This window comes from Phalangium opilio, unplaced genomic scaffold (genome assembly GCF_054372755.1).
Source record: "Phalangium opilio isolate 3A_F unplaced genomic scaffold, DU_Popi_V2 ptg000039l_1, whole genome shotgun sequence".
NCBI classification, from domain to species: Eukaryota; Metazoa; Arthropoda; class Arachnida; order Opiliones; family Phalangiidae; genus Phalangium; species Phalangium opilio.
Genome location: NW_028324162.1, coordinates 848,653 through 860,868, shown reverse-complemented (window position 1 = coordinate 860,868; position 12,216 = coordinate 848,653). Strand labels below are relative to the sequence as shown.

The following is a 12,216-nucleotide window of genomic DNA, read 5'->3' as shown; positions in this document are numbered from 1 at the left end:
CGTAAATCACTCGCCCAAGGAGCGTAAATCACACAAAGTGGCGTAAATCACTCATCCCAAGAACGTAAATCACTTATCTAAGTGGCGTAAATCACTCGCTCAAGGATCGTAAATCACTCGCCCAAGGAGCGTAAATCACTCGCTCAAGGAGCGTAAATCACTCGCTCAAGGAGCGTAAATCACTCGCCCAAGGAGCGTAAAGCACTCGCCCAAGGAGCGTAAATCACTCATCCAAGGAGCGTAAATCACTCATCCAAAGAACGTGAATCACTTATCTAAGTGGCGTAAATCACTCGCCTAAGGAGCGTAAATCATTCGCATAAGTGGCATAAATCACTCGCCTAAGGAGCGTAAATCACTCGCCCAAGGAGCGTAAATCACTCGCCCAAGGAGCGTAAATCACTCGCCCAAGGAGCGTAAATCACTCGCCCAAGGAGCGTAAATCACTCGCCCAAGGAACGTAAATGACTGATCCAAAGAACGTAAATCACTTATCTAAGTGGCGTAAATCACTCAACTAAGTGGCGTAAATCACTCGCCCAAGGAGCGTAAATCACTCGCCCAAGAAGCGTAAAGCACTCGCCCAAGGAGCGTAAATCACTCGCCCAAGGAGCGTATATCACTCGCCCAAGGAGCGTAAATCACTCATCCAAGGAGCGTAAATCACTTATCAAAGTGGCGTAAATCACTTATCTAAGTGGCGTAAATCACTTATCTAAGTGGCTTAAATCACTTATCTAAGTGGCTTAAATCACTCTCCTAAGTGGCGTAAATCACTCGCCTAAGGAGCGTAAATCATTCGCCTAAGTGGGGTAAATCACTCGCCCAAGGAGCGTAAATCACTTGCCCAAGGAGCATAAATCACTCATCAAAGTGGTGTAAATCACTCATCCAATGAACGTAAATCACTTATCTAAGTGGCGTAAGTCACTCTCCTAAGTGGCGTAAATCACTCGCTCAAGGAGCGTAAATCACTCGCCCAAGGAGCGTAAATCACTCGCCCAAGGAGCGTAAATCACTCGCCCAAGGAGCGTAAATCACTCATCCAAGGAGCGTAATTCACTCATCAAAGTGGCGTAAATCACTCATCCAAAGAACGTCAATCACTTATCTAAGTGCCGTAAGTCACTCTCCTAAGTGGCGTAAATCACTCGCTCAAGGAGCGTAAATCACTCGCCCAAGGAGCGTAAATCACTCGCCCAAGGAGCGTAAATCACTCGCCCAAGGAGCGTAAATCAGTTATCTAAGTGGCGTAAATCACTCATCCAAAGAACGTAAATCACTTATCTAAGTGGCGTAAATCATTCTCCTAAGTGGCGTAAATCACTCGCCTAAGGAGCGTAAATCATTCGCCTAAGTGGCGTAAATAACTCGCCTAAGGAGCGTAAATCACTCGCCCAAGGAGCGTAAATCACTCGCCCAAGGAGCGTAAATCACTCATCCCAAGAACGTAAGTCACTCATCCCAAGAACGTAAATCACTTATCTAAGTGGCGTAAATCACTCGCTCAAGGAGCGTAAATCACTCGCCCAAGGAGCGTAAATCACTCGCTCAAGGAGCGTAAATCACTCGTCCAAGGAGCGTAAATCATTCGCCCAAGGAGCGTAAATCACTCATCCAAGGAGCGTAAATCACTCATCCAAAGAACGTAAATCACTTATCTAAGTGGCGTAAGTCACTCTCCTAAGTGGCGTAAATCACTCGCTCAAGGAGCGTAAATCACTCGCCCAAGGAGCGTAAATCACTCGCCCAAGGAGCGTAAATCACTCGCCCAAGAAGCGTAAAGCACTCGCCCAAGGAGCGTAAATCACTCGCCCAAGGAGCGTATATCACTCGCCCAAGGAGCGTAAATCACTCATCCAAGGAGCGTAAATCACTTATCAAAGTGGCGTAAATCACTTATCTAAGTGGCGTAAATCACTTATCTAAGTGGCTTAAATCACTTATCTAAGTGGCTTAAATCACTCTCCTAAGTGGCGTAAATCACTCGCCTAAGGAGCGTAAATCATTCGCCTAAGTGGGGTAAATCACTCGCCCAAGGAGCGTAAATCACTTGCCCAAGGAGCATAAATCACTCATCAAAGTGGTGTAAATCACTCATCCAATGAACGTAAATCACTTATCTAAGTGGCGTAAGTCACTCTCCTAAGTGGCGTAAATCACTCGCTCAAGGAGCGTAAATCACTCGCCCAAGGAGCGTAAATCACTCGCCCAAGGAGCGTAAATCACTCGCCCAAGGAGCGTAAATCACTCATCCAAGGAGCGTAATTCACTCATCAAAGTGGCGTAAATCACTCATCCAAAGAACGTCAATCACTTATCTAAGTGCCGTAAGTCACTCTCCTAAGTGGCGTAAATCACTCGCTCAAGGAGCGTAAATCACTCGCCCAAGGAGCGTAAATCACTCGCCCAAGGAGCGTAAATCACTCGCCCAAGGAGCGTAAATCAGTTATCTAAGTGGCGTAAATCACTCATCCAAAGAACGTAAATCACTTATCTAAGTGGCGTAAATCATTCTCCTAAGTGGCGTAAATCACTCGCCTAAGGAGCGTAAATCATTCGCCTAAGTGGCGTAAATAACTCGCCTAAGGAGCGTAAATCACTCGCCCAAGGAGCGTAAATCACTCGCCCAAGGAGCGTAAATCACTCATCCCAAGAACGTAAGTCACTCATCCCAAGAACGTAAATCACTTATCTAAGTGGCGTAAATCACTCGCTCAAGGAGCGTAAATCACTCGCCCAAGGAGCGTAAATCACTCGCTCAAGGAGCGTAAATCACTCGTCCAAGGAGCGTAAATCATTCGCCCAAGGAGCGTAAATCACTCATCCAAGGAGCGTAAATCACTCATCCAAAGAACGTAAATCACTTATCTAAGTGGCGTAAGTCACTCTCCTAAGTGGCGTAAATCACTCGCTCAAGGAGCGTAAATCACTCGCCCAAGGAGCGTAAATCACTCGCCCAAGGAGCGTAAATCACTCGCCCAAGAAACGTAAATCACTCGCCCAAGAAGCGTAAATCACTCATCCAAGGAGCGTAATTCACTCATCAAAGTGGCGTAAATCACTCATCCAAAGAACGTCAATCACTTATCTAAGTGGCGTAAGTCACTCTCCTAAGTGGCGTAAATCACTCGCTCAAGGAGCGTAAATCACTCGCCCAAGGAGCGTAAATCACTCGCCCAAGGAGCGTAAATCAGTTATCTAAGTGGCGTAAATCACTCATCCAAAGAACGTAATCACTTATCTAAGTGGCGTAAATCACTCTCCTAAGTGGCGTAAATCACTCATCCAAAGAACGTAAATCACTTATCTAAGTGGCGTAAATCACTCTCCTAAGTGGCGTAAATCACTCGCCCAAGGAGCGTAAATCACTCGCCCAAGAAGCGTAAATCACTCGCCCAAGAAGCGTAAATCACTCGCCCAAGGAGCGTAAATCACTCGCCCAAGAAGCGTAAATCACTCGCCCAAGGAGCGTAAATCAGTTATCTAAGTGGCGTAAATCACTCATCCAAAGAACGTAAATCACTTATCTAAGTGGCGTAAATCATTCTCCTAAGAGGCGTAAATCACTCGCCTAAGGAGCGTAAATCATTCGCCTAAGTGGCGTAAATCACTCGCCTAAGGAGCGTAAATCACTCGCCCAAGGAGCGTAAATCACTCGCCCAAGGAGCGTAAATCACTCAAAGTGGCGTAAATCACTCATCCCAAGAACGTAAATCACTTATCTAAGTGGCGTAAATCACTCGCTCAAGGAGCGTAAATCACTCGCCCAAGGAGCGTAAATCACTCGCTCAAGGAGCGTAAATCACTCGTCCAAGGAGCGTAAATCACTCGCCCAAGGAGCGTAAATCACTCATCCAAAGAACGTAAATCACTCATCCCAAGAACGTAAATCACTTATCTAAGTGGCGTAAATCACTCGCTCAAGGAGCGTAAATCACTCGCCCAAGGAGCGTAAATCACTCGCTCAAGGAGCGTAAATCACTCGTCCAAGGAGCGTAAATCACTCGCCCAAGGAGCGTAAATCACTCATCCAAGGAGCGTAAATCACTCATCCAAAGAACTTAAATCACTTATCTAAGTGGCGTAAATCACTCGCCTAAGGAGCGTAAATCATTCGCCTAAGTGGCGTAAATCACTCGCCTAAGGAGCGTAAATCACTCGCCCAAGGAGCGTAAATCACTCGCCCAAGGAGCGTAAATCACTCGCCCAAGGAGCGTAAATCACTCGCCCAAGGAACGTAAATCACACCGTATAAACGTCGTCAGCTTATATTGACGTCACAGTTTCCCCCCCATAGCTTCGTGGTAGCACACCAGACTTAGAAATAGCACACGTCCTCTGGTCCAAAACCAGTTTATTAATTGCTTGGACTATTTTTTTAATTCAAAAAGTCGGGGTTACTGGTCCATCGGGACCAGTTTATTAATTGCAAATCTATAGGAGAACAAATAATAATAATAATAAGTTTATTGACGGGTTGACCATTCCACGAGTTAATAACCCGTTGCGTGAAAAAGACACGCCGAGGCAGGGACGTACAGCGGAACTTGGCTGGGACCACTCCGGAGACCAGTTTATTATTTAGGACACTAGGGGGGTCACTGGTCCCAAGGACTAGTTTAAAAAATATCCTTATTTCTAAGTCTGGTAGCACACTATAGGTTCTTTTTTGGAGCACAGCCCACTCGATCACGCGATCCACGACGCAAGCTGCACGCGCATCTTCTTTATTAGTTCGTGCTGTTTTCAATGGGTATTTTAAACGGTGTGATTTTGTTTACGTCGTAGACTCGTAATTATTAACAAACTGAAGTCTTCCTAAAACGGTATCAGTAAGTCAGAAGTCTCCTCGTAAAATAGAAATTCAGAAACATGCCTTCACGACATGTGCGAAGGCACAGGGTTCTGAATTTAGATTCATTCCTTGCCCAGTGTCAAAATACTATTCGTGATGTAGTAAGACTTCTACAGTCAGACAGTGTCTCTTCAAATGTACTTGACTCTTGCGAAACAAGATTAACTCTTACTATCATGAACTTTGCAAGAACCCGTGAAGCCTTAGCTGATGAAATATTTTCATCTGTTTTGGATTCCTTGGTTGAATTAAGACGAGTTGTAGCTAATTTGGGAGCAACTAACCAAGAAGCTGAGCTCAATTTGGTGGTTCAAAGGGTCAGCTCTGGAGTAGGCGGACCACCGAGATATGATATTAAAAAAAAACAATTAATGATTCTTCTTCAATATAAATTTTCGATTCCCAAAATTGCTACAATGCTACACGTATCTAAATCCACTATAAATCGAAGGATGGCGTAAGTTGATATTTATGAGATTTTACTTTTTAAAAGACCTTTCTTGAAAATTTGACGTCAAACCCAAAGAATTAAATTAGGCCTTGGTATAATAATAGAAAGCTTTATTTAATCCGAGATTAGACAATGAAAATAATTTTAAGACCTTTTTTCAAACGCGAGCAACTATATTTGAGTAAATGTATATACCTTTAAATTTTTCAGTTATTTTGGTCTTTCAGTTCGAGGTTTTTATGTTTCGTTTGATGATAACGAATTAGATGAATTAATAAGACCAATCATCGAAGGAAACAGGCATTTGGGTGTTAAAATGATAATGTCTCAACTTGAATCACAAGGCTATTTTGTTCAGAGGGAGAGAGTTAGGTTGTCTTTACAACGGTAAATATAGATTCAAAGTTTAAAATTTGTTGCTTAACTCTTTTTATGCAAAACTTGATAAATAACGAATTATGTCAGACTCGATCCACTTGGACTAGCTCTTCGATGGAGTGATACAATTCAAAGACGTACCTATAGGGTAGCTGGACCAAACTCACTTTGGCATATTGATGGGAACCATCGACTAATAAGGTTAAATTTTAGATATATTATATTGCTTTAGAATATATATATATATATATATATATATATATATATATATATATATATATATATATATATATGAAGATTTTTCGTTAAAATACGGAGTAAAAATTCGAAAATTGAAAATCTGGTGTAGAAGATTTTTATGCATGACCAAGGGTTTTGATTAGGACTACTTTTTTTAAATAGGTGGAAATTTGTAATTCATGGTGGGATTGATGGGTTTTCAAGGATGATAGTTTACCTTGGAGTAGAAACTAACAATAAAGCAAGAACAGTTCTTGAGCTTTTCGAAAAAGCTGTACAACGATTTGGTTTACCAAGTAGAGTTAGAGCAGATCAAGGCGGTGAAAACGTGCTTGTTGGAAACTTAATGGTTCAACAACGAGGTGAAAACAGAGGAAGCATAATTTACGGAAAGAGTGTCCACAACCAAAGAATTGAGAGGCTTTGGGTCGATCTGTTCGATTCCTGTACAAATCACTATTATAACCTTTTCAAATTTTTGGAACAAGAAAATATTTTGGATGTCAACAATGAAAATCATCTTTACTGCTTACACGTGGCCTTCAAATCAAAAATTCAAACGAGTTTAAACGTGTTTCAAGAACAATGGAACAGACACGCACTGAGGACAGAACATAATTATTCTCCTTATCAGTTATATATTTCGAGAATGTTAACTGGAAATAGTTACTCTTTACTTGAAGAACTGGACAATAATGCAGATATTGGTGTTGATTGGAATGGCCCGCTAACAGAGGAAGATAGTGAGACAACAGTTGAGGTACCTGATGTTGAAAATCCCATACCGGAAAATCTTCTTAATGAATTTAATGAGCATATTTCAAGAAATGGAAATGTGGGGAATGATTATGGAATCAATAGTTTTCTAAGTGCTCTTAGTTTCATGAGAAATCATAATTTGTGAAATTTAAAAAAATTTATCATAATTTGTGAAATTTAAAAAAAAATTTCATAATTTGTGAAATTTAAAAAAATTTATCATAATTTGTGAAATTTAAAAAAATTTATCATAATTTGTGAAATTTAAAAAAATTGATCATAATTTGTGAAATTTAAAAAAATTGATCATAATTTGTGAAATTTAAAAAAATTGATCATAATTTGTGAAATTTAAAAAAATTGATCATAATTTGTGAAATTTAAAAAAATTGATCATAATTTGTGAAATTTAAAAAAATTGAACAAATAAAATGCTATTAAAACTGCTTTCAACAGCGTGGTATGAATTCTTTCAAGGGATAGTGATGTAGGACAAAATTATTTTTAATCGACGAAGCTATTAAAATACCCTAGTAGCACTGCCGACGTAGGGCCTACATGGTCGGCCTTGTGTGTTACCGACGAGTTGGTTAAAAGTCACTTATAAGTCGGGAGAGTAATGGTTCGAAAGTCAAAATGTCCGCCTGGAGGGACGACGGCCCGTTGGTTTTCCTACTGTTTTGAGGCTACTATAAACGACTGTTGGCCGACTATATGTCGGCGTCATTATGCCTACATAAAGCCGCACTCAATCCGACGATTTCGCGGCTTTTTAGTATAGGAACGGTAAATCGTCGGTAAAGGGCTGGTAGAGTAAGGGTTTGAGAGTCGAAATGTCCGCCTGGCGGGACGACGGCCCGCCGGTTTTCCGACTGTTATGAGGCGACTATAAAACGACTGTTGGCCGACTATATGTCGGCGTCATTATGCCTACCTAAAGCCGCGCTCAATCCGACGATTTCGCGGCTTTTTAGTATAGGAACGGTAAATCGTCGGTAAAGGGCAGGTAGAGTAAGGGTTTGAGAATCGAAATGTCCGCCCGGTGGGACGATGGCCCACTGGTTTACCGACTGTTACGACACGAATGAAATACGACCCTCATACAACACTTTTTAGAGTCGACTTAACCGCCTGTCAGCAAGAGGTCCGACACTTTTGCGACGATCAAATTTTAACTCGAGGCCCGACGGTTTTGCGACGATCAAGCCTTAACTCGAGGCTTCATTCGCTTAAAGTAAAGGATACTGATACCTAGTATTGAAATTTCTTTAATACATTTTCAACGAAAATCACTTTAGAATTTGTACTTTGAATATTTCAAGTAACATACAGGTTGAGCATCAATTATAGCAATTTCAAATATTAAACTACGTATTCGATATTACACGACTAGTCTAATGGAAATATTAGCTGCCTAGCTAATTGGTTTCAACGAAAAGTAAACTTTTTCAGGGCGAGTATAATATTTACATAAATTAAAGCATTTATTAATATTCATTGTTAATATCTTCGATGTGGCCAGTTACTATCTCTTAAATACAAAAATCTTAATGAAAAATATTATTATACGCTGCCAGATTTTTTAAGGAAAAAGAAAAACATACAATTCTAAAGGGTATTATTTCACACATTTTTCTCTTAAAATGTTTGAAACCGCATAAAAATTCTGTAACTAAAACAAATTGAGATCTATTTTGGAATTCAGTTTTATTTTCACAACCAAAAATCTCTAAAATACTTAATATATAAGGTTTTTGAACTCCAAGCGCCCCAAAACACCTGCTTCTTTTATATTCAAACAAAGAAACTGAAGGTATACATAAACGTTTAGGTTTTGGTTTCACTTTAGGGTGTGGCTCCCAGCAGATGAGAAGCTAGGTAAAAAGCAAAGGCTTATGCATAAACCTGGCTCTAAGAGGTAGATAAATTGATAATTCAATAACAAAATTCAAACCTTACGTGACAAACGAAGACGTTTCTAGTAGAGGTGTGCGGTTAACCGTTTCAATCGAATAACTCGATCGAATACCGAACCGAATAATTCGATTCGGTATTCGATAAGCCCATTTTCACAATTCGATTCGAATATCGAATACCGAACTGACTATTCGGTTAAAGTTCTACTACCATAAATTTAGGTCCTTGGCAATAGAGAGACCAACCTTATTTAAAAAAATATCATCCCAATTTTATTTGTCTCCCATCAAAAACTACCAGCAAGTGCATAGGAAAATTTTAAGAAATACTTGACCACCCATGAGGAGAGGTATTTTGAAATTTAGGAGCTTCTAAATGTTCTCCTTGCTTTGTATTGACTATTGGCAAATATTAGGGTTAATACCCGATTAACCGCGAATAGTTGGCGTAGTATTCGCGAATATTAGGGTTAAATATTCGCGATTAATCGGGAAGGAAAAAAATTACCAAGGCCCAACTATTCGGTATTCGATTTGGAATAAACTATTCGATTCGGTATTTGATAAGGAAATTTTTTGGTATTCGATAACCGGTTTGATACCCAAAAAGTTGTATTCGCACACCCCTAGTTTCTAGTTTATATAGTGTGACAAAGAAGCTTAGCGATGAAATTGAAAGTTAGCAAGCCTAGAACTAATCATTTTCGACCACAAAAATCTCGTTTAAACATTCTAACGACTCAGCAGCGTCAGAGATACTGGAAAGGCTGACTAGCTTTCGCACTAGCAGCGCCCTCTTCGATGATGACGTGCATGGCGTTAACTAAGTTACGCCAGTAGAACAGAGGCGTGTCACCTGACCGGAGAAATTACAGGAGGGAAAATTCAAACTAGAAAATCAGATGTGTTTTCTTGCTTTGCAGTTTTTTGTAAGGTTATGTTTCTAGTGTTGCCAAAAATATAGTATTATCAACTTCTAATTGTGGGTCGAAATATAGTATAAGTTAAATATTTAACAAAAATATTTTGGTGGCATATGCTGAATAGTAAAAGTCAAAAAAACCGTCCCACGGAAAAAGGCCTACCGACAACTTCGTTTTTCATTTTACTCTTTTATAACGTGACCATACCGACTAGCGGGAAGGAGTTGGTAATCAATTGGCAAAAGTGGGTTACATGTTTAGGACGGCAGGCAAGCCTACTTCAAACCACCACAGTTCCAACAGTCGGATAAATGTCGGTTACTAAACGGCCTAAGAATAACTTTGCTTTTAATTTTACTCGTCTTAAACGTCACAATAACGACTAGCGCGAGGGAGTTGGTAATCAATTGGCAAAAAATGTGTTGGAATTCTTCAGACGGTAGGCAAGCCTACTTTAAACCATCTCAGTTCCAACTGTCGGATAAATGTCGGTTACTAAACGGCCTAAGCATAACTTTGCTTTTAATTTTACTCTTCTTAAACGTCACAATACCGACTAGCGCGAGGGAGTTGGTAATCAATTGGCAAAAAATGTGTTGGAATTTTCTAGATGGTAGGCAAGCCTACTTTAAACCATCTCAGTTCCAACTGTCGGATAAATGTCGGTTACTAAACGGCCTAAGCATAACTTTGCTTTTAATTTTACTCTTCTTAAACGTCACAATACCGACTAGCGCGAGGCATTTGGTAATCAATTGGCAAAAAATGTGTTGGAATTTTCTAGATGGTAGGCAAGCCTACTTTAAACCATCTCAGTTCCAACTGTCGGATAAATGTCGGTTACTAAACGGCATAAGCATAACTTTGCTTTTACTTTTACTCTTGTTAAACGTCACAATAACGACTAGCGCGAAAGAGTCGGTAATCAATTGGCAAAAAATAAGTTGGAATTTTCTAGACGGTAGGCAAGTCTACTTTAAACCATCTCAGTTCCAACTGTCAGATAGATGTCGGCATTGGCAACTAAAAGAAGTAGTCGGCTCCATGAGTGGGAAAAGTGTCGGAATACGCATGGTACAGCCGACTGGACCGTAAACCGACTATTCGACCTTTAACCGACTGTTATGCGGAAGGCTTGTGCTACTGGGGTATGCATAAAAACACAATTACCCACTAAAACTCTAGCGTTAAATTACGATCAGACTGATTTGAACTCGCTAGGCTTTACTTCATTTTTAACAACAAAAAAAGTTCCCGCGACCAATCAGCGGCCATTAATGGCAGCAAATTAAATCCCCTAAATCGATCATCCACGTAATTTGTCACGGCACAAAACTTCATTTCACAAATAACTTAATTCTAAATGGAGTTAGGCCTGGCGAGTTAAAATCTCATTTTGGTATTTATTCATAAATTAACGCGAACGTTTTGGTGAGTAATCCTAATGGTTTTTATGCATACTTTAACCGCATATTCCTTAGAAATTTTTTTTTTCACTACTTCAGTATACCTTTAACGCGCATAAGCGCAATGACTTTTATTATTAAAATTACGTCTGAAATAGTTTTACAAGTTTAACAATAATAATTTGTTAGACCTTCAACCGCGTGGAGTACAATCTTAAAACAAGGTGAAAAGGAAAGTATTTGATTCTACGCTTAAAAGTAATCCTAGTTTTCCTACTTCAATCTCAAGCCTGTTCCCAATGTTTTTCTTTTCTCGACGTACACCGTGATTTTTTAATTCAAATCGTGCAATCACTATGACGTCATTAGAAACTGTTGTAATAGGCCTAGGCTTAAAGTCTATTTTTAATCTATTGCTAAAAAACTAATCATAGGGTAATTGGAACGAACAATCCAGACAATCAAAAATCTCATGGAGAAAGCCTTGAAATCTGGGACGGACCTCGATCACATTCTTCTGGAGTATAGAACCACGCCGAAACATAACTTGCCATCCCCTGAGGAAATACTAATGGGTCGCCGCCTACGCACACAGCTGACCGCAAATGAAACACTATTGCGACCACATTACCCGATATGGGCAACAACCAACACACTGCAGAAGAGGCAGCAAGACATGGCACGACAGGCTGGAGAACGTCCAAATAGACCATTGCCTCATCTACGACCAGGCGATTCTGTCAGGTATATGGCAGGTCCAAAACAATGGATACCAGCAAGGGTTCAACAACGCAACCATAATGACGACTCCTACATAATACGTGCAGAAAATGGGCGCCTATATAGAAGGCCAAGAACGCATTTACGCCCTAATATTGGCGCGAAAACAGCCCATGAAAACCCAAGGCCAACAACAAGAACTCGACAATTAACAACCTCTAGACGGAAAAGAAAATTCAGAACCATACATGATGATCAGACTACCGATCTGGAACCAAGTCGACCACGAAATCCCACCAGAACATGACTCAATGAGGGCAGAAGAAAGACCACAGAGAAACCAACTGTCAACACGAACAAGGCCCACCATCATTCCCAAGTACCCGAGAGACCCAAAGCAACAAATATATTATTGCCAGACTGGAAGGATTCAGCCACCAAATCACTAGGAGCGGCAGGATATCAAAAAAGCCAGATCTCTTCTCTCCGTAAAAAAACAAAAACAAAAAAAAAAAGTTGTTGTAATAGGCCTAGGCTTATTACAACAGAAACAAGGTCAAATATT

The 12,216-nt window shown here is 40.3% G+C and overlaps 2 protein-coding genes across 2 annotated transcripts in view; both read left to right on the top strand.

Moving 5' to 3' along the window:
- LOC149680966 (uncharacterized) overlaps positions 1–4,442 on the top strand; it is a 205,378-nt gene extending 200,936 nt beyond the window's left edge. The window contains exon 2 of the mRNA XM_089834445.1: positions 4,422–4,442. The gene's annotated coding sequence lies outside the window, so the exon portion shown is untranslated. The remainder of the gene's footprint in view (positions 1–4,421) is intronic.
- A 195-nt stretch (positions 4,443–4,637) lies between these two features.
- LOC149680965 (uncharacterized) lies at positions 4,638–6,831 on the top strand. Its single transcript, XM_089834473.1, has 4 exons — positions 4,638–5,315; positions 5,520–5,696; positions 5,775–5,888; positions 6,090–6,831. Exons 1-4 carry the CDS (start codon positions 4,876–4,878, stop codon positions 6,829–6,831), a joined length of 1,473 nt encoding a protein of 490 aa, XP_089690599.1. The 5' UTR covers positions 4,638–4,875.
- Positions 6,832–12,216: the final 5,385 nt, after the last annotated feature.